We start from the raw sequence: 27229 nt of genomic DNA on the forward strand, positions 1-27229 counted from the left end.
ATTAATATTTTTATTTTTTTAAAAAAATTTAAAAATTTCTTGCTTGAAAAATTAATATTTTAAAAAATAAAAATTTTAATGACGAAAGAGTATAAGTGAAAAAGAAAAAATTCCTCATAAATCAAAAATTAGCATTAAAGAAGGTCTTGGAGAACTTAGAAAAATTCCTCCAAAATTTTCCTAACCCTTCCTCTCTTAATTAAGTAATTTACAAATAAGATTTAGACTCCTCTAATCCCTCTTTTTTCTTCCCCCTCCCTTCTAAACATAACTCTCAAGCAGACCTGGTGGTATACAAATTTCCAAGATGTTTTCCTCTGTAACTCATAAGACATGGATTCTGTTTCTTGAAGGAATAATAGAATGGGGGAGTTCAACATGGGTTTATTAATGATCCAAATGAATGTTTTTCCTTTTATCACTATTTGTTTGTTTGTGGTAGTTCTTTTATCATTGAATGTTTGTGGTAGGCTTTACATAGAAGTTTATTATTTCTGTGAAGCTCTTTGTGCTGAATAAATGTGCTAATAAATCTGTATGAAATAATATGCTCCATGTTTTCCTTACTTTAACTCTTGATACTTTATATTTGGATTAGTATCCTTTATCCGCATTTTTTTAATTCACTGATGTAGCTACGTTGGACTGTTTTACATCTGTTGTAATGCCTTTATTACTCATCCCTTCTTTCTAAAAGCATCTGCATGGCTAGCAATGGTACAAAGAAGCCATTGCTGTAGTGATCACAGGATCCTGCAGCTCAAAAGGCTAAAAGGAAGTTAAGAAAGAATGCTTCTCTTGCTCCTGAGACAAATGGAAATGTATTAATTTCATGTTCCGAGTTCATATTTGGGAAATTGCTAGTGGCTATATACCTTGCAGTCTATTTAGATGTAGGAGTTAATTATCTTCTATCTTGTCAGGCACCAGAAAAAAACAGGTGTGTTCTTGATGCTTTGTACAGTGCTTTACAGTTGTGACAATGACCACTATTTAATATGGAGATCTTGTGCCCAATAGTGCTTTTACAAAGCTCCTTGCCTGTGCATTTTTTTATGTAGTGGCGTTGGTTGGACTAATCCTGAACAAAGCAGGAGATTGCAGGCTTTTTTGTTTTAAAGTTAAGTAGAAATGATTTTGATTGAATTAATTTTGAAATGTTGAACGTAATTGAAATATATGTCAAAATTAATGCCAGTCATAGATTTTTATTGAAACGCATGTTTTTATGGGAACTGGAAGTTTTGCTGGTTAAAGCTATGCACACAGACCAAAAAGTTTATCCAACTGAATTTTTGAAGAGCTTGAGGTCAATAACAACGATGTTCAATCTTTTCTTCTAGTGTTTTTCCTTCTATTGATTCTCATTGCTGCAGGTACAACTTTCTTGGTAACAGTTGAGAATTTGTATATTATTGATGCCTTCTACTGAGTTTGTTCTACATTTACAACCCTGGGCTGTGGTGATTGAAGTTTCTCAACTGAAGCATGAAGAATATTACAAGTGTTTTTAGATATTGGCAGTACTATTTGTTTAGCTCAGCTAGCATTGCTGAGCTAAAGACTGAAAGCATATTATCAAATGAGTGTTTACACTGAAGATAACCAATTTAGATCTGAACGCTGCAGATCTTGATGCGGATGGAACTTAATGTTTAGTTGAACATTATTTCAATGTCTTGTTAACAGGTTATATTCTAGTGATTACTTGGCTTCATTTTTGTTTTGTTTAGAGTTAAATAAAATTAATTTTAATAAAAAATTATATTAAGGTGTAGAATATGATTGAGATGCGTATATAAAGTAAACTGGACTACATATTTTACATTAGATCATGAATTTTTATTGAAAAATATGAAAATTAATTTTTGAACTAAAAAAATAGCTTTCATTATTGCTTTTAAGAAGTTCCTTTCTTTGATTGTTGCTCACAGGGCTACAGAATGCTTTATTTTCAAGCTCAGAGATGGGGAAGATTAGTCAAGTAGACAATTTCACTTGTGAAGCAGGAGTTTGAAGAGCTTGACATGGAACAGTCTGGTACACTCATTTTTCTGATTTAACACTTGCTCAATCATCTTAATTAGATTAACACATTATATACACATCAAGTTGTCATAGAGGAGTTCACATTTGGTAGGGCATTTATTAATCGGGTTCACGCACAAAAGTACTGGTTTCATGCAGTTTGAAGCATTCAAGAAGTGTAAAGGGTAGAAAGCCCAACATGTTAGACCTTAGTGATAAATATTAATGATAAGTAGTTAATCAAGTCACTCAATTAAGAAATATTTACTTATGTGACATCAGTAATCACTATCAATTAACCATGTCAGCCCAACATTTTTTATTTTTTTTTTACTACACTGCAGCCATGTCCTCAACTAAGTGTGTATCTAAAAACCCACTGAGATCATGTTAAACTATAAGCTACATTTTAACCTGAAAATTATAGCTTGTAATGTTGAAATAAATCCACGTTCAAATAGATTTGATTTCAATCCAAATACACTCTTAGATTGCATCTATAATTACTTAACGTTCTATGTTAAATGTTTCATCTGCTAACAAAGCTGAAACCAAATTGTGGTGAAATGGCCATTGTGATTTTGGGTGAGACAATATGTTGATTAACCGCTGTATGGTATAAGAGAAGGAAATTGTTGCTATAAAGACACGACCAATGGTGGGTCCACCCTTCGGAAAGCCTGAGAACCAAGAGGGAAGCCACTCCTATCATGTCAAGTCAATCACAGTTCTAGCACCTTCAATTCCTTCCGTTCGGAAATTTCTGTGATTTAACACACAACTTTTCGTATAAAAGATCATCCTCAATATTTTCATTCTTATTCTTAAGAAGACTAAAATTGAATCTTAGTGACCAAACATAGTCCTGAAAAACACATGTTGCTCTTGATCAATTTTTTAGTGCGTTGAGCTGAAAAAACAGTTCTAAGAATAAGAACCACCAGAGATGGTAGATGTTAAGACTTGAAAGAACAACCAGCCCTTTTCTTTCTTACCCTTCAAAAATGAAATGAGGGTTATATAGCTCAACGGAGTAAATCCAAACCTACCAGCAATTATATTTGAAATTAGAACAACCCACAGGTAGAGAAAAATTAAAGAGAAAATATGTACTATTATTCATGGTTGAGAAGCATTTATAGCCATTACAAAGGAAGGTAAAAGCCCACAACACAACTGTGCTGGCTGTGATATACTAATTTAGCCTTTTAATCCTTATCTATAGTTGAGCAGCAACCTCAGTTATCTCTGAGCTACTCTGTGGCCTATGCTATGCTATGTTTTCACCATCTTCTCTTCACAATTAATCACCTACAAACATAAGAGTACAAACTGTGCAATTAATTTATATATCTCAACTTTCAAATTCAAATTTTCTTGTAGATGCCTTAGAAAATAAGAGTACTAGGCACATGCCAGGAACACTGTGCAACCACTATGGAATATGGATGGCACATGGGGCATGTGCAATTAAATTAATATCCTTCTATGCATATATTTAATTATTCATTAGATTTTGAACCAACACGGCAACGCCCAAAATGGAGGTATAGAAGTCAATTAGCTTTTGGAATTTTTGAGAAAATTTATGTACAGCTTCAGAATACTGAAATTTAGGGTTTATCAAAAAATGACAAGGAAGTAAATACTGCCACGCAATATGCGGGTGACCCTAGCAATGATGACTCACCAGTGAGCTAAGCATTACCCTATGAAGATAGAATACAACCCACTCTCAGAACTGGGTTTCATCTTTGAGTCAAAGTAACAGGTAAAAATTAAACTTTTTTATATAGATTGATGCATATTTTTTAATCAATTAGTATTATTCTTTTGATTGCCAAACCTACTTTAGAGAATTTTCGTATCCTGCTCACAGTCACTGTCGCAACCCAAAACATTCCCATTATTTTAAAATCTTTCCTAAGATCTCATTCAAATAAAATCTTGAACATATTGAACCAGTTTATATATCTTTTCGAATTTTAAAATTATTAAAAAATCACATATATACCAGCTTCACATATTTATGAATGATTTAGTCTTCAATCGTGTAGTATAGAACAGTTTTTAAAAAATCAGTTTGTTATTGCGAGCTTTTATTTAATTTGTATCAGAGAAATAAATTTTGTCAATTTTTGAAAAAATTAAAAATAATCATTCATCCCAATTTAACATGAAACAAAAATGATAACAACGAATTTAATTTCTGTGACAAATTAAAATTACATTAATTTTATGAAACATAAAAAATTAAAAAATATATATATCTTTATAAAAACATAACATCTTAAAAGACAAAAGCATGTTAAAACCCGCATTCAATTCAAATGTAAGAAAAAGGTAATATAATAAAATAATAAAAACACCCAATAATTATTTTCATTGAAAAATGTCAGAAACCGAGGGTTACATTCTTACAAAGTTCTGGGTCTCTAATCGGACTTGCTGTGAGTGTCCATCGGCGGTTCATGGTGTCCGCCGGCGACATAGTCAAGGAGATCCTCCGCGGGTTTTGGAAGGGAAGTTTCGGAGTGGGTTGAAGCTGAGGTTTTGGCAAAGAAGAGAACGACGGCAAGGAAGAGTGCGGTGGAGAGAAAGAGAGGCCAAAAATAGGCCAAGATGTGGAGAAACTTTGGAGCAAGGTGAAGGAAAGACACGACGACGGCTAACAACAAAAGTGCCCCTATGATGTGGTACCTGAACTTCATCACTTGTTGTTGGATCTCCATGGCTGCAAAATTGAAAGATGATGATTTTGGATGATTGATGGTGATGGGCTTGTGAGGGGGAAGAGAGGATTATGTAGAGAGAGAAAAAAATATTGTGATTGTACAGAGATTCTCTTTTCCACTGTCTTGTTTGGCATTTTTTTTTTCCCACTTTTTGAAATTACCATAATACCCTTTTCTAGGAGTTCCTAACTTTGGTGGACCCCATAAAACAACGTTCTTGCTTTGGTTTAGATTATTGAGTTGGCAAGCTACAGATACTCGCTAACTCCAGTTTTTGTTTGTTCTGTAAATGAAGTTTTAAAATTGTAACCCCTTTTAAATGGTATGAATTGTGTAACATGACTATCACTATTGCTTTGTAATGTAAGAGAGTTTATGTAATCTCCTGGAGAACAATTATTATTATTAATCTTGTATTAAACATCTACAACAGATGATAAGTTAGTAATTTACTTTTAAAAAAATTATTATTTGTTTTTTTTCTAGTTTTAATCACTCACATATAGTTTATTTAATTTTTAAATGTGTAATTTTCATTCCTCTAATTTTAATGTTCATATTTAGCCTTTATAAATTTTTAAATTAAGTCTTTCGTTAAAAAATTTATTAGATTTTATACATTACTTTATATTTTTATTTAAATACGAAACCTGATGTTTGCAATTTGTTTTCTTATGAGTTATGCTAAAACTCTTATATAAGATGCATCCAATGGCAAATTAGTGGAACAGTGTGGCGAATCCAAAATGCCAAATGGTTATGCATTCAGTGGTTGATGACTGAGAGGGTACGAACTCATGTGAGCTTTAAAAAATTATAGTGTGGTTTCAAAATCATGTGGTTCTGCTATTAATATTATAATATGTGTTAACACTTTGCTTTTATCAAATTTCATGTGATGATTCTCTAAGCATACTTATTATCTTAGTTACATCAAAATTAATCTCATAGATCAAATGCATTCAAACTTAAATACTAACAAATATATTATTTCTATCACACTTTTAATATCAACTAAAATTTGATTAAAAATAGTGGTTGTTTCTCACTGTATCTGATAAAGGACGTTGAAAATTTGGACTTTTGTTGAAGGAAGATGTAATGGGACGCATGAGTATCCTTTGTCGCCTTATAAAAAACTGTCGGCTACCACCTTGTTTTACGTTTGCTAAGAACATCTTTTTTAGTTCAAACAAATTAAGGTGTGATTGGAGTTTCTACCTAAAGAAAGCAAAAAATATGGTGTAATGGACAAAGCATAAAAGCTCGAAGTTTTTTGTAAGTTAGTGTTGAAGATAAGATTTTAAGTCCAACACATGACTCATGAGTCATTCCTCAGAAAGAAACTATTCTCATTTTTTCGCAGATATAACTCAAACATGTTTTAACAGTATGTGGTTCCATATCAACATCAACAGATGTTTGGAAATTTTATGCCTTTAAATCAAAGTTAGTAGGTGACAATTTTATTTATTTATTTATATGTAAATTTAATCTAATTATTAAAATAAAATAATGAATAAAATAAATTGGATCGCCAAGATAAAGAATTAACTGTTCATAATATTTTGTAATCAATTAAGTTAAGTAATTCTCCATGTTGAATATGTATAAATATTAAAATTTATAAAAATAAAAATATATAATATTTTAAATGAATGGAATAAATCAATTTTTATTAAATAAGTTATAAATTAATTAATTTTTTATTTTATTAAATATTTAATCTGTACAAAAATTGCACAATCTAAATTTAATGTTTATAAAATATTTAATTAAGATATAATATTAGTAGTGTCTCGATGTTATTAAAAAAACTAAAAATAATAATTTATAAAAAAAAGTAAATATTATATCTAAAAAAATTTACAAAGATTAAGTTCAAATTATATAATGTAAAAATCAAACACTTAATTAAATCTTAATTTTTAATATATTTTAATTGATTAAATAAATTAATCAAACTTTTTTCTCTTTTAAAAATTTCATTTTGAAGAATTATAAATTAAATTAATTAGCACAGAATTATTTTAGTTTAATTTATATTTTAAATTTTGAGTTCTAACTCTATTAAGTATTTTAAAAAATAGTTTTATCTACTAATTAAATTTAATAAAATCATTATTTTTTTATTAGATAAAGGGAATAAAAGTCCAAACAAAACAAATAAAAGTTAAGGACCCATCCTACAAGTCTAATTGCCTAAAGAATTAAGGTAAAGAAAGAGAGCTAAAGAAGAGAGAGCAAAATCAATACAAAAGGATATCATTGAATCATAAAGACTTAATTTGACTAAATGGTTAGTACATTGGTTGACTTCCTTGTAAATATGACTAAACCTAACAGACTGAATGGAATTAATAATATTTATAATTCTAACAATTAGGTCATATAAACGGGGGACCTTATTTTGAACATTTTGAATAAGCGACAATGCTTCTTTGGAATCACCCTCTATCCAAATAATGTGGATTTCTTTCTGCATACAAGTTCCAAACTCAGCAAAATACTCCAGAGTTCAACAACTATTGGAGGGCAAGGGTCAAGTTTTCTATAGAATTCAAACAGGAATTGACCTTGAGCATTTTTTACTAATCCACCATAAGCTGCATCTCCTATTAGCTGGTAAACAGCCCCATCAACTTTGAGCTTCCATTGGTGAACAGGAAGGGGGGAACCATTTAATTCAATCCTGATTTTTGACAAGCTGTATGAAGGATCTAGTCTTGTTACCCTGACAGCAAGAAAAGGCTTGAAAATCAAACAAATTTTTTTGTATGAGACCTATAAGCTGAGCAACATGATTATTAAAAATAAAGTTATTTTTCTCTTTCCATAGATACTAACCAATAACCCCAAACAAACTTCCTAATTAGAGAATTTACTCAAGTTCTGTTTGGATAAGTTAAACATTAACCAATCTGATATATCTCCGCTGAAAAAAGGAACCCATTGATAAGCAAAAATAAAGGATTCTCAAACATTTTAAGCATAAGCACAATCTCTAATAACATGAATTACAGTTTCTTCCTCGTCATTACATTTAGAATAGAGGGAAGAATTTGACAAACCTCGAGAGCAACATTCAACATTTGTGAGTTGTCTATTGTGTGCTAATTTTCAAAGAAAAAGTCTAACTTTAGGAAGACTCTCACATTTCCAAACAACATTAAACATATTATGATAGCTAGCATGATTCTTATTAGGACAAGATAACAAAGAATAAGTAGATTTTAAATAAAAAATACCATTATTAGTTAAATGCCAAAAATAGAGTCTTTTCCTTTAGAAATCGAGAGAGTTTCTTAGTAGTCTTCATATTGCAAATTTGGACAGAAAGAGCATAAATAAGTTTTTCTCAGTCCCAAACCCCATCCCAGCTAATAAAGCAACAAGAGTATTATAATCTAAAGAAGAGGAACAATGCTACATTTAGACAAGACACCAATTATCACACCAAAATTTAACATTCATGCCATCCCCATTATGCTAACCAATTTCTTGAGAGAAAATATGCCAAATAGAAGATAGGCTATTCCACATGTGGAAAGCTTTACAACCTTTATTAATTTTAGGGTTTTGACCAATATTAAACTTATATTTATTACAAAGAATCTAAGCCCACATATTAGAGGAAGAGGTGAAAATCCTTCACCATAATTTCATCAAATATGTCTTATTTAGCATATGTAAGTCCCTTAAACCTAGCCCCCCTTCAAGTTTGGGTTTGTATATGGTCTCCTAGTTTATAAGGTGACACTTCCTAGCCCCTAGAGAACCCTAAATAAACTACTTATAAATGTTATTAATTTCTTGACAAATAGAGGAAGGAATTAATTAGGATTGCATTGCATAAACTATAATGCTCATAAGGCATGATTGGACTAAAGTTACTCTGTCTGCCACTATAAGAGAATTCATTTTCTAATTTTTTTTTCTTATTTTATCTAAGAGATAGGAATAGTGATCCTTAGGAGGTATGTGATGATAAATAGGTATGCCAAGATATATCAATCCTTTTAGTTTCTGGAATGTCTAGACAATTGCTAATAGAATAAGAGGTAACAGGATTATTATTAGCTGAAAAAAATATGGATGATTTATTAATATTAATTTTGAGACCAGATGACAAGCAGAAATCATTCAGCACAAACTGAATAATTTTAGCTTGGTGAATTATGGTTTTAGCAATCAAAAGAATATCATCAGTAAAGAATAAATGAGAAATTTTAGGACTTTGTCTGCTGAAAGGAAAAGGGAACCATTTATCATTATCTATTTTATCATTACTAAAATAGGCAAGTCAAAACAAAGAATAAAGATGTAAGGGGAGAGGGGATTCTCTTACTTAATACACCTAGAAAATTTAAAAGAAGTAATCACAGTATTATTCCAGTTAATAGCCATAGATGAAGGGGAAATACATTGCTTAATAACTTTAACTAGATTAAAACTGAGATCAATTTAAAATTATATTCTTTTTTACTAATATATATATATATATATATATATATATAGGATATGTCACTCATGTATTGACAATTTGATATTAAATTAATTTCCATCAATATATTTATTGTATAAAATATTAAATTAACTATTGTATAAAAAAGATTGATACATATTATCAATACATCAAATGATAATATAATATATGATTTAATATTTATAGTGACCATTTAATTTTTGTTGAATAAAATTTTATTAATGAAAATAATTTTAACATTTAATATTTTTGTCCATTAGTAAATAATTTTTTTTCAATATATACCCAGTAGAATTAGTAATTATTATTTGGCTGTGAGATTCCGAGAAAATAAGACTAGAAGTTAAATTAAAGGATAAATTTTTTTAAAAAGGGACAAAACTGTTATCCAAATCAACCTTACAACCTCGATCAGTACACTACAGAAAAACTAGCACCTAAAGCAGTGTATTTTAAAAAGATTGTGTCAATAGTGTGATAGTTTTTTGGTTCAACGGTCAATAATTTGATAGAACTCTATGGTTTGATATCTCCTACTGGACCAACTGAAAAGTAGAGATAAACCTAAACCAAAAAACGAATGCGTCTGTTTTTGTCAGAAAAAAAAAACGATACACTACAAGCAATAGGTCATTAAGCCCAAAAATGGAGACCTCCAGCCCAATACAGAGAAAATTTCTGATTTTTTCACATTATTTTCTTCATACTCTTTCCTGTATTTTTCTTTTTGGAGAAAAGAAAAGAGCCACTTGAATTCATTTTTCTGTTTGTGTGTGAATTTTTTTTGACATTAGTATAAATAGATATAACCAAAGAAAACAATATAACTTGAAATAAATATGTGTACTCCCCTTAATTACTCAGTACTCATTAACTTAGGCATTAGAGAAAAGCCTATCAATTGATTGCAAACACTGTGTAGCATTTGTGGTGATGTTGATAAACATGTTTTTTGAAATTTCTTTTGATTATTATTATTTTACCAATTAGTTGTGGAAAATTCATTAAACCTAGCCAAACATCTTGATATAGTTTTTATCTATAAAAATAAAAATCAGGAATACAATATACCCTATCCAATATCAATCCTAGTGTGTTTTCTTTTGTGCTGTTCCTCAAGGGACATTGGTATTATAAGAGGCTGGATTCTAGCATTGTATCCATAGTATGTAGCAACCATATTATGTAGTGGGGACAGGATTGTAATGGAGACCACATGACAATATCACTAAGAGATCTCTTCAAGAATGGACCTTCACTAAAACATGCATGACATGCTGAAGCACAAATGGACCATAGAAATCAATTGCTTCCTCAAGGTTTCTTTTGCCTTAGACAATGCAAAATGGGTCATCATTACTTTGACACTGCTCATTTTAATAGCATGTTGAGTCTTATTTATAAGATATAAATATTTAATTATTAATATCAATAAATATAGTTATATATGTTATAAATTTATATTGTATTCTAGACATATTTATAGTATTCTCTTATATGGATTAATGATAAGTATTTCATTAACATAAAATTTTATATAAAAAATTTAACTATTAATGCATATGAAAAAGAAGTTTTAGTTTCTTATAAATATGAAAGAAAAATATTGGTAGTTATTTTTTATATATATAACTTAAGATAGTATCTTTCAATTTTCTGAGTTGTATCAGCAAAATTGGGTGTATTTATTGTCACTTCTAAGTGTCTATTGACACTTCTATTTAGGTAATTTTTGTCATTCTCTTTTATAATCATATTAATAACACGGATATTTCATATTTTACATAAAAATTTCTTAAATAAAAGCGATGACAGAGACATGAGAGTCGTGATATACATTCACGCAGAGTTGTTGACTATAAGTAAAAGTTAATTGCTACAAAAGGCTGTCTTGGATTTTAAGGGTATTCATTATGTGTTGGTTGAAAATTTGTCAGGGAAAAAATGGTGGTCATAAAAGTGCTCAACTGTGTTTGATTCCCGGGAAAATATTTACACGCCTTTGGGGAAAAAAGAGGTGTTCTTTTAAGAAATCTGGTGTCAAATTTGGCATGTTGAGTTTTTGCAAATGGCTTGTGTTTGGTTGGAGATAAAACAAAGAAAAGAACAAGATCTTTCTTAAGTGTCTCCTAGAGTGCTATGTTGGGGGTCAGATATGTTTGGCACATGCATTCAGCAACTTCAAGACTTTGAGTTTGTAAATGTTGGTGGAAAACAAACAGCTTTGATACCTCCAAGAGAATCCATTGAGGATAATAATTATAACATAAGGTTTCTGGTCAGAAGAAAATAGTACTAACAGTTGGATTTTGCAGTTGCAGCTAGGGTTGCTCAGCACAGCAGTGCAAGGAACATGAACTTTCAAGAATGACGATATCAAATCTCATCCATTTCATATATGGTTAATAAAGAACAATTTGGTTTGGAGATGAAGTTATGACATGAGTTTCTTTGTCACATTGATGAGGTAAAGCTTTCCCTCCTTGGCTACCTTTTTGACATTTTGGCAACCATTTACAAAATGGGCATAATGACAAGAGCTGAAATCTTGCTACTTTTTGCTTAAAAGGTTCCTTTTGCATCCCACCCTACAAAATACCTTTGTAGTTAACAAAAATTCTTGTGACTTTGCTGTGTCAAAATCTTTAGTTTTAGACAGAAAAAAGTACAAATTGAACAAAACTTCAGGTATTTTCCTTAAAGCTTTCCCATAGATCTATCCATCTATTTTGTTTCAACAGTTCTTGCAGCCTTGTTGGGTGATTTGGGTCCTTGCATTTTCTTGGCCTTGAAACAGTAGGTATATTGAGAGCCAAGGATCATGGAGAAAGGATATAAGCTTAGAATCTGTTCCAAGCTATGTTCGAATATAGGCACTTTACTATTTATCATATTGATTCTTGTTCTATTCTCAGTGTTCTTCCTCTTTCCAATTTCTAAATCCTTCCCTTTCCTTCTCACCATACCCATTGCTCTTCTATCTACCATCTTTCTTGTCACACTGACAAAGAAAAAAGGGTCTCGAGATGAAAATCTAGTCAAAGATAAAGTGCAGAAAGAGGAGCTGCCACAGCCTTCATTAGATGCTACTCTGAATAACCAACAAAGTGAAATTGCTGAGAATCATGAGCATGAACAACTAGCTGAGGCACATTCAGACTATTCATTTCCATCTGACAGTGAAAGCAGCAATTTTTCAATCATGGATAGAACTTTTGAGCTCAATGTTCAGGAGCATAAGCTACAAGATGATTTGCAGTCAGATTCTTCACTTCCATCAGATAGTGAAAGCAGTAGTAGCTCAATCATGGAAGAAAGTTTTGAGATTAATCAGAATCAAAATTTAGATGGTTCTGATAGCTTGGATTCTGATGATGATGATGATATTGATGATGATGTTGATGTTGAAGAGGAGGAGGAGGAGGAGGATAGCTTGATTGAAATCAACCTCCCAGGCAATCACTTCTCTGACTTGACTGAAGATCCTAAGCAAAGATTCCAATCTAAGTTGCCAGATTCCATTTACAAGCAGCAAGGTCTCATGGAGCTCTTAGCAGAAATTAATGAGATGAATGAGGACGAAAACTTAATTGAGATAGATATTTCCATGGGATCAACCAATAGTCCAGATTTCAGATTGAAGCAGGAGTTGGCATATTTTAGAGATGAATGTGTTCTTAGTGATTGATCCTTGATTACAACTTTTATATTAAGCTGCTAATATAGTTAAGTTTTAGCCTTTTAACTCTTTTTCCTCTTGATGTTGAGGAAGATGTGCTCATCTATTAACTTGGCATTTTGATTCATACACCATGATCATATTGGCAAGATTATGTTTGTTTGTTTCTCAACTATTTTATGTCTCTTCCAAGTCCAAATAAAACTTACACGACATGCTTTTGTGAATTGACTTCAATTTAACATATGCTAGCCACAAATGCTATTGGTAGGTATCCAAATTAATTTGTTAAATACTCTGAATATAATATTTATTTATATTTTTAAGCTCTAATTAATTCTTAATTATAAGTTGGACTTAAATTTTTTAAACCATTCCTAATACATCCTTTAACATTAGCCATCCAAATATTTAATAATATAATGTTTGGATGATAGAAACTGTAGTAAAACTAGATATCAGTATTTGCGATAATAAGAACAGGATTCTACCGCATATATTGGATGCCTAAACAATGAAAGAATAGGGTGATAAATTAGACCAGGCCTGGAATACATAAAGGAGCTTTTTAAAGTGCTAGTCATGAATTTGTTTTGTTCTTTTCTTCTTTTCATTTTCAAATCTCCCTTTCAACTTTGTTTTGACAGATATAACATAAAGAATAAATGGAGTTACTGAGTCAAATCATGGCATTAATAACCTGCGGCTGTCCTAGCTATTCAATTTGCAGGCAACAACATAATCAGTACATTTTTTTACCTTAAGAAGAAAATAATGTATACTTTTATAAAGTTAATTTTTGTTCCAAGCTATTACCAAGGGGAGCTCTTTATCATTGTTTTTCCACATTCAATGTTTGGATCAATAGATCAAATAAAAATGAAAGAGATAGAAAAAAAAAGTAAGAAAAAAATAATCGAAATAAAGTAAAAGAGATATGTTGTTTGGATGAGTTAAAAAAAATGAAAAAAAAATTACTCATTTTAATGAGTGAAAAGCAGAGTGTAAAAAAGTAAATAGATTGTATTAAAAATATTTCAATAATAATAATAATAATATAAAATTAAGTTTAATTAAAAATATTGTATATAATATAAATAATTTTCTTAATATTTAAATTTCTATTTTTATATATTATTTTAAAAATTATTTAACGCTGAAATATAAAAATAAAATTAAAACTCCTTTTTAACTGTTGTTTTCACGGACCAATAGAGAAGAAAAGATTTGTGAGACCCATTTCTCTCTTTTCTTCTCTCACTAAAATATAAAAAATTCAAACAAATTAAAACTTTAATTTTTACCTAAAATCACTTTTTTTTTCTCTTGAAAACACTTTATTTTCCTCGGTGAGAATAAGAAATAATCTAAAAAATTTATTGTTTTTTCTTATTTTTATTTTAAATTACAAAATTATCACTTTATATTCACATTATTCTCTGTTTTTAAATATCTATATACAAAAATACTATTTTTTTCCTACTTTCATAGTCTCATGTATAAATCTTTAAAATTTAAAAACAGAGTAAAATAAGATGAAAAATTTATAATTAAAAATAAAAATAGAAAATATATTTTGAAATCAAAGAGCTCATTGTTTTAGAGTGCATTTCTTTGAATTATTTCATTACTAAAAAGTATATTTCCCGAATTTAAATTCTATGTATATGTTCTTGTCCTTCAAACGTTCGTCCACTATGCTTAACACTAGTTTATTTGATGTTTTTATTCCAAAATTTTGATAATGTCAACTTTTTTATACTTAAACTTCATTTAATTGTTTAAATAATATTTTAATTTATATTCTTGATTCACATGCATGTGAGTTAATCTTTACATATAAAAAATTTATAAATAAATTATCTATTCTCGATTTAATATTTAATGATACTTTCCAATTAAATAAAATTACGAAAATTTCTATGTGACTAACCGATGCTACAAGTAGCAGAACCAACTATCCAATATCATAACATTCCTTAATAGCCAATTGATACCATTGTTGTCACCCCACTTCCCACATTTGAGAGGCCACAACACCATTGCTTTGGAAGACTCCATTTCAGAAAAGTTTCTATTGTATGTTAATTCCTCCATTATTCTTCATTGTTATTGAATAGTAGTATTAATGTTTATACTATAATGCATGTTTGGCTTTGTTTTTTAAACTTTAAATTTGAATTTGTCCTTATCTAAATTTGCTGCACTTGACATTTGCCAGAGGATGGCCATCTTCAAGCCAATGACAACAGAACAAAGGCAAATTTTGAAGCAAAGGTGTGGAGGTTCTTGAAAGTTGGTGTTGAAGTATTTGCTTGCTAGTAAGAAATCATATTTTAATTCTCATTATCTCAAATCTCCATTTGGATTCCAACTCCCTCCTACTGTGTAAATTTTCATTTTATTTCAATATTGATGTGCCTAAATTTGATTCTCTCTTTATTGTTTCCCTGCCAAATTTGAAAATTGAGAGATTTTAAAATTAGAGTGTAATTTTTTTTGAATTAAAATACTTAATATTAAAATCAGAATTTCAAGTGGTAGAAATATGGTGAGTCACAATTATACAGTGGTGGTTATGTATCTTCTAACTTAACATGTCTTGTTTGAGTAACAGCAGTTTAGTAGTGTAAGTTTTCTTTAGTTTTTAATTATGCTACGTTGATAACTTGTTTGGTGTTAATAATGCATTTTTATATGTTCTTTTTTTAAATTATTTTATTTATTTATGAAGTGCACAAAAACGAACTTATGAATGTAGGTTAAGAATAAAAACTATAATATTATTTAAAATTAATTTAATTATGATACACTAATATTGAAAATAAAATAAAACCATGTCAACTTAATGCATAACTAAAATATATTAATTTTTAACATTAAATATAGTTAAATCATAAAATTAATGGAATATAAAATTAAAATTAAATTATATTTTATAATATATATTTTAAAATAAATAGCATCAATATTAACATACTATTATGATATATAAGATATTATCTTTGAACTTTAAAGTCTTAATAATAATCCATAAATTTTAAGAAAAATATAATTGTAAACAAATAAATAAATAAAATACAACTTTTACTTTTTATAAACTCTTGAAACATAAATAATATTTTAATCTATTTTTTAAATCACTTTTTAAAAAGTAATAAGGAAAGGTTTCTTATTTTTGTGCAAGTATCACTAATGTTCTATCTAATACCCTAATTACCCTCTTTATATATCAAAATATGATTAAAACTCACACAACTATAATACAAAATTAAACGTAAAGATACTTCTCGATACTAGTAAAACTTTGATAATTTTCTGTATTTTTTTTACTACTTTGTTTATTTTTATTCTTATAGTTGATTTTAAAATATACAAATATTTTTTTAATAAATAATATTTATTATATTTTTAAATAAAACTTTATGACTTTTAGTTATTCAAATTTAATTATAAGATTTAAAATTAACGTTTTTGTATTTATGTCAATTATTTATCTTTTAACGATTAGTCACTATATTAAAGATCCTTCAAAAGAGTATTAAAAATATATTCATTAATACATTATTTTTAAGATATTTTTAGTTATTTAAATAAAATAAAAACTAAATTTACACATCTAATTGTTATTTTGGATGCTAACTAAGATAATATGACAAGAGATACAGTAACTAAGAGATGCTTAGGCTTATACTATATTTGCCACTTACATTTTAGAGAAGAAAAAAAAGGAAAGAATTAATATATTTATAAAATAAATATAACATCAATAAATTTAACATATTAATTTATTGTGTTTATGACTTTCATTTTAAAAAATTGTAAAATTAAAACATGATGATTATAAGTAAAAACAATTATCTTCTCTCTTTTTCTTTGGAAACTTAACAAACATATTCTTAAATTTTTTTTAAAAACATATTTTTTTTAACAGAAAAAACAATAAAAAATTTTGTATGTCAAATAAATATATTTTAATTTTATGATTTTTTTCAAATATAAAATAACTATTATAAATATAATACATTAATAATTTATTTATTATAATAAATAATATATAATTTTATTAATTTTTTAAAAGTTATTATTCTCTTCCAACTCACTTCTCAACGATAAGATAATTTGTCAAGTTAACCACAAATTACGACTATTGATTTTGATTTTCACGGTACACTGTTTAAACGCTCATGCGTAATTTAAAAAATATATATAATTTAAAATTTTTGAAAATGTTTTTTAAGCAATTAAAAGAGTAATAAACACTTCTAAAGTAATTATGAAATGATTTATTACTAAAATTGGAAATATAGAAAGTTCATAATAATGCTGGAGAAATTGCCAATAATTTGTACGCTCTTTGTCCACGTCTTGTAACTCTATCAAGTGAGTGATTTTAAGACGAAAATATTATATATATATATATATATATATATATATTATATTTTTTTTTTCACTTTTAATCTTAAATTTAAATATAAGTTAGGAATAAAAAAAACTTTAGAATAGTAGTATTCTTAAGTTGAACTATTCTTTACGGGCATAATTTTTCAACTTACTGAAAGATGATTTAATTTCGGATACAATCATGTAATAATAATTTAAAAATTTCAACATGACATGCACGACACAAGGAATTCCAAACCATGACCGTCGATCTTGCACATTACCCCACAAAAACCCCATCTGAGCCGTTGGATCCGAATTTCAGCTTCTTACGTGGAAATTTAACAGCATTTAAAATCCGCATTTGAAGTCCGAACTATAAATTGTCGAAAATAACCCCACTCTCACTTAGTTACTGACAGTGGCACAGAGAGAAAGACACGCAGAGAGTGGAGCTCTGTTCTTCTTCTCTTCCAGCTTCTGAATCTGTAAGTTTCTTCTCTTCCAATTTCGCTTTCATGCATCGTTTGAGGTTAAAATTTGGCATCTTTATGTTTTCCGAACTTAATTGTTGCATGGGTGGTGGGATTTGGGGTGAGGATTTTGTAGGGCTTTGAATTGGAAAAAGAAAAGTGATAAAAATTGGGACTTTACTTCAATTTGTTTCTTTGGGTTGAGTTGACATCAAAGGTTCTTTCTGGGTGCAATTAAGCAAAAAATTGGTATTTTGAAGTCAGTTTCTCACCATGGTTGGGCTGTGCTCTGGTCAGAATTGGTTTGGAATTGCATGAATAGGGTTACCCTGTTGATAGGGTGATGTGGTTTTCTCTGGAAATGGTGCAAAATGAATATTCAAAGCTGATTTTTTTTAACGGAATAATCATTTATCGTCCTCTGATGCAGTGCTGATTGTATCATATTGATTTTGTTTATCAACTGCATTCCTTTGTTGGTTTTATGAGGAGGACTAATTTTCATGCTTTTGTTGCATTTGATTGTGATGGGATGAATATAGTCATTTTCTCTTTATTGTTATTTTTGTTGCCATGACTTAAAGATATATTTTGGGTTCACTGTGGCTCAATTTTAGTTATCGATACCAGATAGTGGCGTATAGCAGTTGAACCCAAAATGCTATAGTAGGATGGCTGCTTTTTTAATATTTTTTATGCATAATTATGTATACCAGACTGAAAATTAATCAAAATTCATGACATGTTCATAAATATTAATAAAAATCCATAGGTCTTAAACAAAATATACAAGTAAATAACAACAAACAGTGAAGGAAAGAGTTATAGAGCAGTAATAGAGACTGAAAACAGCTGGAGAAGAGTAGGTTACACCGTTGTAGTTGCTGGAAAACAGTGGGATAAGAGGTGATCACCAGTGGTGGCGGGTGAGAGAAAAGGTGGTCTCTGGAGAAGAGAGAGAAGAAAGCTATGTGTTTGGCTCCTCATAGAACATAGTCATGGCTGAATTGTTGCAGTATGGTTTTTTTCATTTATCGCAAAACAACAAGGTTGTCAAAGTGGAATTCAAATCATGAATCACACTTTATCATGAATTGTCTCATGATCAATAATTAAAACCAATATATATATATATATATATATAACCAACAAAGTCATATGAAAGCGCAAATTCATAATCAATAACTAAAAAACATAAATCTAAGGGCATAGTGTTGGGGGAGAGGCAGAGAATGGCAAAATGGAAAATAGGGTTTCTTTCTAAAATATGTTGTGGTCACAAGGGAGGGTTTATATCACCTATTTCCCTCCCTTTTGGAACAGTGTATTCTTTCACTTCTTTTTAAAAGCAGTTTTGGGCTTTTTAGAACTGGGTCACACATAACCTGACCTGATTACATGTGTGACCTGGACATGAACAGAATCATGTGAAGCAGAAGTTTATTGTGATTCTGGAATTATTCAGGCAATTGTAGGTGCAATTATGCACCCATAAGATTGATGTCACTGAGGCAAAAGTGGGGTTTTTCGAAATCCACCATCATTGCAGTGCTATAGCCCAAGAACAGCCTGTGATTAAGCTGCAACATCCAAAACCATGAAAACTCCCTACAACAGCTGCTTTGTAGTGGCCAACTGCCGCTCTGTGATGCTGCAGCACTGCTATCAATAGCCATGGGTTCAATTTTATTGAAATGCCATTCCATTGTAGCCTGAAGGGATATTTTTATATGGTGTGCCAGAGAATAATACTGCTGATAATGGAAGATTAACATTTTTTTAATAGTTTAATTGGCCATCCTTTTTTTGCACTTTTCTGTTTTGAGTGTTTGTTGTACTTACTCTAATTTTGTTCTTAATCTTTAGGTAGGCAGGCTTTGGTTATCCAAATTAGCAGAGTGTAGAGAAAAGTGTGCTTAGGAAATAGTACTTTTGTATATTTACTGTAAATAAGATCAGTATGGGTGAGGAAGAACCAGTGAATGAAGTTACTAAGACTGATTCAAATGGAAAGAACTTGCCTGAGAAAACTTTGGATGAAATTAGTGAGAAGAAGGACTTGGAAACTGATGGAGGAAAAGTCTTGGAGAAAAATGAAATCAAAGAGTTGAAAGAAAATGTAAAAGAAATTGAAGAAGATAAGAAAGCTGATGGTGTGGAAAAGGTAGAAGAGGATAAGAAAGTTGGTTTTGCGGAAGAAGCAATAGAGGATAAGAAAGAAGATAGGGTGGAAGAAGTAAAAGAGGATAAGAAAGATGGGGTGAAAGAAGTAAAAGAGGATAAAGAAGTTGATGGTGTGGAAGAAGTAAAGGAGGATAAGGATGTTGGTGCTGCGAAAGAAGTAGTAGAAGATAAGAAAGATGATGATGCGAAAAAAATAGAAGAGGATAAGAAAGATGATCATATATCTGAGAATGATAAAATGGATGAAGACACTGAGGATAATGATACAAGGGAAGGTAAACAAGAAAATGAAGTAGAGGCTGAGAAACCAGAGGTAGATGCTATGGAAGTAGAGGTTAGCACTCAGGAGGAGGAGAGCAATGACAAAGAGAAAACTGAAGTGGAGATGGAGGATGAGGATAATATTGATAAGTCAAAAGATGAAGAGAAGCCTGAAGATAGTAAGGCTGAGAAGAGATCACAAAAGCGTGGAAGAGGGAAGATCAATGGGGAGAAAGTGAAAGGGAAAAGAAAAGAAGTTAAGAAGATAGAACCAAGGACACCTACTATAGATCGTCCTGTGCGGGAAAGGAAATCAGTTGAGAGGTTGGTAGCATCAATTGAGAAAGATGCAACTAAAGAATTTCACATTGAAAAGGTATTCATTTTCAGTTTCACATTTGAAATATTTTCCCTTAATATTGCATTTATTATAACTTGTTTACTGCTTCTCTCTCAAAACAGGGTCGTGGTACTCCTTTAAAAGATATACCCAATGGTATGGTGCTTTCCTTTGTTTGAATTCTTCTTCAATAATAGTCTTTTAAGAGGATCAGCCTCTGCCATTTATCAAGTCCTTATACTTGACATTATTTTTTGTTTCAAACCATTTTCTTGCACTTTATTTTGGTCTCTCAATATAAAAATTTTTCATTTTAATCTTTATACATAAAGTATTCACATTGTTTGTTATTTTGGTCCTTGCATTAAAAAAAACAAAAACGCTCGTTATAACATTCAATCATGGGTGGGGACTAATTTTATAATTTTTTTTTTTCATCTTGGGATGAAAATGAAAAACGTGTCAAGTATAGGGATTAACATTATAATTTAACCTACATTTGTTATGCCATGAATGCATGTTCCTACTTCTTCAGAAATCTGAACAGCTAAAATCATATGACTCTTGCATTTTCTGCTTTAGTGGCATTTAAGTTATCTAGAAGGAAGACTGGTGATACTTTCAAATTGCTCCATAACATCCTCTTTGGAAGGAGGGGGAAGGTATGTCCTACTACTGTTGACTATCTGCCTCATTAACTGTGTTTTTTCTTTTTCTTTTTTTTTGTTACAATTGTTTTATTCCACCACTATTGATTTTTTTTTTTAATTTGTATTATTCCATCTCTATAGTTCAGGATATGGGATACTGCATGCCTGTATTTTTAAAATATTAAAGAGGAACTTAATTTGGGATGCTTGGGATTACTTATGTTATTGTGCTATGCTTTCATGTGACTCCCTTTTTTACTCTTTTGCAGGCAGTTCAGATCAAGAGTAATATATCAAGGTTTTCTGGTTTCGTATGGCTTGACAATGAGGTAACCTATAAATTATACAAAATATTAATAGTCATAAAATACACCTATACCATATATTATAATCATACAGTTTTTGTTTATAGAAACTTCTTTTGCTGACTTGTTCTTCTGCTTGTATGTCCTTCTCTGCCAAAGGTTCTAAAGTCCAAATACTGTTATTGCAGGAAAAGCAAATGATTAAAGTAAAAGAAAAATTTGACAAGTGTAATAAAGAGAAGTTAATGGAATTTTGTGATGTGCTTGACATAACAATTGCAAAGGCAACAACAAGGAAGGTATGTTGGTTTGGCATTTTGACTAATACCATTTAACACAGCTCTATTGTTTGTTGCTTATAAATTTCAACATCTGCAGGAAGATATTATTGCTAAGCTGATAGACTTTTTAGTTGCTCCTCATGCAACCACAGCTGTGTTACTTGCAGAGAAAGAGGTTTTCTTAATTTTCTTGTGTTTCAATTTATTTTTCTCATGGTGTTATCGTAATTTCTTTTTCCCTGGGCAATTATGTTTCTGGTCTTAATATCCATATTATTTGTTTTAACTATTATCAGCCCAATAAAGGAAAAAAGCGGAAGCGTGTTGTAAAATGGGGTTCCTCAAGATCTGGGATAACCTCAAGACGTTCTGCCAAGGTAATATCTCACTCTCTTAACTGCAGGATATGAAACTGTGATCTAACAACATCCTATAATTGGTGTGTTTCAAAGTTAAATCTTGCAGTAGAATATTGGTCTTGAGTTCCTTTGGACTTAGCATGTTTATCTCACTTTTGTTTGTTTTTCACTCTGCATTGCAACCATGGTAGTCAAAATCGCATGTTGACTCGCAGAATTGTGAGATTTTACGATCTTGAACCACCATGCCATGCTGGCTCGCAAGCAAGATTGCAGATTTGTAAGCGGGGAATTGCAGTGTGAGATTGTAAAATCAGTAGGCTTGCGCGATTCTGCCATGTCCATTTTAGCTTTTCGTGTTTTGACCCATGACCCGTTTTTTTACCCGATTGTTTTATAGTTGTCAATAGCACGGAAGTGCCTAGCGGAGCGACCTTCAACTGCCACAGTGCCTGTTTTGCTGTGGTGGCCATTGCAATTCGCAGCCATTGTAGCCTAATTCACGGTTCAACAGTGCCACTAGAGTAAAAATGTTGATTTTCTCTTTCTATCCCCAAAATGAAGCAGCTTTTCGGGTTTTTAAGTGTAAAAAAGACTTTTTATCTTTTAAAAATATACTAACTTTTCCTTCTTGTCCTTAAAATGATCCTGTTTTAAGTTTTTTTAACGGGTAAATTAGTCTTCTCATCAGAATACACTACCTAACTCATCTTTTCCTTCTCTCCTTCTCTCATCTCAATCTCTGTTTCTGTTTTTAGTGGGCATGACCCTATCTCTGTTTTGAGTTGAGGGTGACTCCCTTCCCTCACCTGTCTTTGTTTAGCTTCTCTCATCATATTTATACTATTTCATATGCATACATACAATTTTGTATGATCACGATCTTTGACCCTGCATAGAATCTCAATTTTGGCTACCATGGAATTGTTCTTTTCCAAGTGAATTAATAGTTGTTCTTGTCCCATGAAACTAAGGGTGTGTGTGATTCACTAAGAAATAGAATTAAAAATTAGGGTAAAGCACAGGACACAGTTTAAAAATTGTTACTAACCCCTCAACATTGTGACTTGCACCTCATGCTTCTCTCCCACACGGATAACTACACCATAATACAACTGTAACTGCACAGATGAAGACCAATTTTTAAAAAATTCAATGATGTCTTCTTGTACCAACTGTAACTGGGTTATAATTGCATTAAAATTATATAATATATTATAATATAAAATATAATGTAATATTATGGTTTTGTACGAGAGAGTGTGTGTGTGTATCAAACCATAATATTTTAAATTATATGTGTAATATGATATTAATTATATAAAAATTAGAATGTATTCAAAATCTTGTCTCGTATATTTGTATGTATCAAACAATGAATAGCATGAAAATTCTAATGTTGTGTGTCAACCATCAAACAGTAGACTGAACAAAAACTTATTTTGTGATGGAGTTACTTGTCCTGTGCAGTTCAGTTTGTGCTGTCCCTTGGTGTATATCAAAAACTCATACAATCCTATGAGTATAATCACAAATTTTATCACACCGGTCTGTTCAAAATCTCAATGTTGCTATTTGCATTAACACCCCCATCCCCCCCCAAAAAAAAAAGTATTGTATTGGAATGGGCTTGTGGTACGGTAGTACTCAATTGGTATAAAATTTGGTAGCAATTCTACACTATTATATGGCATTTCATGTTAAGCTAATTCCAAATTATTCAAAATATAATATCCACGAACGTTATATGTGTAAGTTTTATTTTATTTTATCTGGAGTTTCTCCTTAGTTATTTGTTTTTCTCAGCTTTCTGACATATTTTTCAGAGACCAAATAAAAATGAAGATTCTTCAGTTGTGCAAAGAAAGAGTGCAACTGACACGGAAGATGAGTCAGACGAAGAAGAGAAAGATGAAGAAAATGAGGAGGAAAATGAAAATGGTGTTCCTGAGAAATCTGAGGAGGAAACACTGGAGAAATCTGAAAGTGAAGATGAAAGTGATTCTGGGAGTGAATCTGAAGATATAAAAAAAAAGAAAAAACTTTCTAAAACATCATCTGCAAAGAAAGAATCTGCTACAAAAAGTAAAATTGAGAAAATTACAGTTGCAAAGAAATCCCGCTCTGCACCAAAAAGAACACCTAAGAAATCATCATCCACCCTCTCAAAGTCTGATGATGATAGTGATGGAAGTCCAAAGGTCTTTTCAAGGAAGAAGAAAAATGAGAAAGGAGGAAAGCAGAAGACATCTACGCCAATTAAGTCTGTTTCCAAAGAGAAAGCTGGTAGAAATCTTGAGCTCTCCTTTGCAATTGTCATTATTTCATTTGAAAATGTTCTGATTTGAATAGCTGTTGTTTCTAGCAAAAAAATTTTAGCTGAAACATTTGAAAAACTGAGAATGATTTTGGTGTAATCATCTTCATCCTATGGACATTAAAAAAGCATCTTTCTGTTGTATCAAGCAGAAAAGGTTACTAAAGGAAAGGCCAAGAAGAAAGAGAAGTTGGGCCCCAGTGATGGTCAGTTATGTGATGCGATATGTGAAATTCTTAAAGAAGTTGACTTCAATACGGTAAGATGTTTGGATTAAAATTTTACATGATTCAGCTGCTAGTTGATTTTCTTTATTTAATACATAGAGTGTAACTGCAAATCTGTGATCTTGTACAGAATTGAATGTTATGCGGTAAAAAGCCAACAAGAAAATAAACTCAATGTAGCAGAGATGAATATTTTGCTTTGGATGTGTGGACATACTAGACAAAATAGGATTAGGCATGGTTGCATTAAAAAAAAGTTGGGGTAGCATTTAGTTTAGAAAAAGAGGTAGAAACTCACATTAGGTGCTTTGGGCATGTGTGAAGAAGACTTGTTGATACCCCAATAAAGAGAGTAGATCAGATAGATGGTAGCCAAATTGCTAGAGATAGAGGGAGATTGAGAAAAACTATAGGGGAAAGGATTGAGACATGTTTAAAGGTTAATAATTTGCCTGTAGACATGATTTATTATGACATAGTTTGATTTATATAGCCAACTTCACCTAGTAGGAAAAGACGTTGCTGTTGTTTGTTATGGATAAAGCACTGTAACACTATTAGAGCTTCTTGTATACTTCATAATGTATCCTTTTTAACTGTGATACTGTCAAAATTCTCCTTGAAAATTCGACGCCTAGATTAAGATATCTTGGCCTTTTTTGGTCAAAGTTGCTGGAACAGTCAAGTTAAGATATTTATTTACCTTCTATCCAATTTATGAATGGATATAGCATGACCCAGTAATTGATGTTTTAGTCATTGACATAATCTGTTAAGTCAGTGATATGGATGATTAAATGTGTGCAGTATGTGCCTGGCAGGCTGGAATGTGGCAACAGATTTGCTACTTATACTGCTATTGCTAGAACGGACTGCTTTGTGTGTCAGTGTTGTATTTAGTATCTTGTCCATAGACAGTGTCAATGTTGTATTTATAGTCTACTGGATATTTTGTCTTTTCTAAAATTAAAAGCCTTATTTCTATTTTGCAGGCCACATTTACTGACATTCTGAAGAAACTTGGTAAGGGTCCTTAATAGTTTATACTTTTTTTTACTCAAATATAATTATGGTTATACCTTTTCTCAATTGTAACTATGAGATAGTGCTACTATTGTGCCTTTAAGAACATGACATAATTCACAGGAGCTCTTCCCCTTTAATGATCTAGGATATTTAATTTTGAGCATGTGTAGCTTGCTTTATATAGTCTTATCATTCACGAATATGAACATTTAAAGAAATTTTACAATTCATGAAAATGAAAATAAGATCATAACTTCAAGTTCCTAACTAAAAATGCTCCTGATTTTTCAGCTAAACAATTTGATGTGGATCTCACCCCAAGAAAGGCATCTATAAAGCTCATGATTCAGGAAGAGCTGACAAAACTAGCTTATGAAGCAGATGACGAGGACGGAGAGAAAGATGAAGCCCCATCTACTGGCCAGGAGGTTGAAGTCTGATTAAGGATTAGACCTGACTGCTTGGAGATAGGTTTAGCAATGTATACTATAACCCCAGTTATGCTGTGTCTGTACACCTTGTTGAGTAAAAGTGGCTGTAACTTATTGTTAGCATCCATCCAATCTGAAGACAATAAAGTTGTATTTGTCATTTTAGTGGAGGCTTTTGTTGGCCTGTTGGTATGCAGCTTCTTTGTCACACATCAAGAGAATTTGTAGGCTTTTACTGTGCATGAATACTACTGACCAAAACTACACCAATTTCACCAATCTGTCTAGTTTAATAAATATTTGACCTTTGAAGTTGTCACCTTTCTGTGCATATTGATGATAACTTGTACTGTTTTTGGGTGATCACTTCTTTAAGATTTTGTTGCTACATCCTTTAGGTCAATATGGCCAGGCCACACCTTTTGTGTCATCTAAGTGACTCGTTCACTACCAGTAGTTGCATAACATGCAGCATTGATGACCCCATGTCTGTGTCTTAATGTAGCTATAGTCATTCTATTTACTATGCTTTGTTAGTTGTCACAATTTCAAGAGTGAAATCTTGAATTCCTACTTGAAAAATAATCTATGGGAGGATATAATATATTAGTCTTTTTTTTTTTCTTTTTTTTTTCTGTTAACAAACATGTTATTAGTCTTTGATGATACAGTAAAATTACATTTGTCTTTAAAATTCACATATATTGGTCATTTCAGTGTATACCCAGGGCTGCATTAATCATTGAAAAGATCAATATGGTCCATATTTGAAATTTCAATGTCATTCTTACATTTTGCAAGTGAGTTTAATTTTTCGGTTAATTGTATTTTCATTTCTTATAGTTTTGTAAGCTCTGAGCTTTAGTTTATCTATTTTTTCAGTTAACACTTTTGATCTTTTGACACTAAATGTCGTTATTAATTATAAAACTTGTCCATGTCATTTTTTCAGTTAAAATATCCAAGTTGCACGCGCTGCGGAGATATCAAGTTACTTTGATTAATAATTTTTAAAAAAATATTAAAATTATTAATGTAATCGCAAAATTAAAAATTATTCTTAA

The 27229-nt window shown here is 30.7% G+C and overlaps 3 protein-coding genes across 7 annotated transcripts; 2 read left to right on the plus strand and 1 right to left on the minus strand.

The window, feature by feature from the left end:
- Positions 1 to 4436: 4436 nt before the first annotated feature.
- LOC113856399 lies at positions 4437 to 4844 on the minus strand. Its single transcript, XM_027488201.1, has one exon. It carries the CDS (start codon positions 4758 to 4760, stop codon positions 4464 to 4466), a length of 297 nt encoding a protein of 98 aa, XP_027344002.1. The 5' UTR covers positions 4761 to 4844; the 3' UTR covers positions 4437 to 4463.
- A 6525-nt stretch (positions 4845 to 11369) lies between these two features.
- Positions 11370 to 13006, plus strand: LOC113856127 (ribosome biogenesis protein BOP1 homolog). The gene is made up of 2 exons (XM_027487808.1): positions 11370 to 11716; positions 12047 to 13006. The coding sequence occupies exon 2, from the start codon at positions 12071 to 12073 to the stop codon at positions 12935 to 12937; it is 867 nt and encodes a 288-aa protein (XP_027343609.1). The 5' UTR covers positions 11370 to 11716; positions 12047 to 12070; the 3' UTR covers positions 12938 to 13006.
- Positions 13007 to 17698: 4692 nt separating this feature from the next.
- On the plus strand, positions 17699 to 26482 carry LOC113854847 (glutamic acid-rich protein-like). 5 transcript variants are annotated; one of them, XM_027486111.1, is made up of 13 exons: positions 17699 to 17799; positions 19651 to 20035; positions 20069 to 20605; positions 20692 to 20725; positions 21152 to 21231; positions 21489 to 21548; positions 21713 to 21823; positions 21903 to 21980; positions 22099 to 22182; positions 23991 to 24450; positions 24634 to 24740; positions 25701 to 25731; positions 26026 to 26482. In XM_027486111.1, the coding sequence occupies exons 2-13, from the start codon at positions 19745 to 19747 to the stop codon at positions 26172 to 26174; spliced, it is 2022 nt and encodes a 673-aa protein (XP_027341912.1). In that variant the 5' UTR covers positions 17699 to 17799; positions 19651 to 19744; the 3' UTR covers positions 26175 to 26482. The 5 variants fall into 5 exon arrangements, with proteins under 5 accessions (XP_027341912.1, XP_027341908.1, XP_027341910.1 ...); XM_027486107.1 differs by having other exon boundaries at positions 19651 to 20605; XM_027486109.1 differs by having other exon boundaries at positions 19651 to 20605; positions 22102 to 22182.
- Positions 26483 to 27229: the final 747 nt, after the last annotated feature.

Source organism: Abrus precatorius, unplaced genomic scaffold (assembly GCF_003935025.1).
Source record: "Abrus precatorius isolate BTA unplaced genomic scaffold, Abrus_2018 Scaffold11, whole genome shotgun sequence".
NCBI lineage: Eukaryota > Viridiplantae > Streptophyta > Magnoliopsida > Fabales > Fabaceae > Abrus > Abrus precatorius.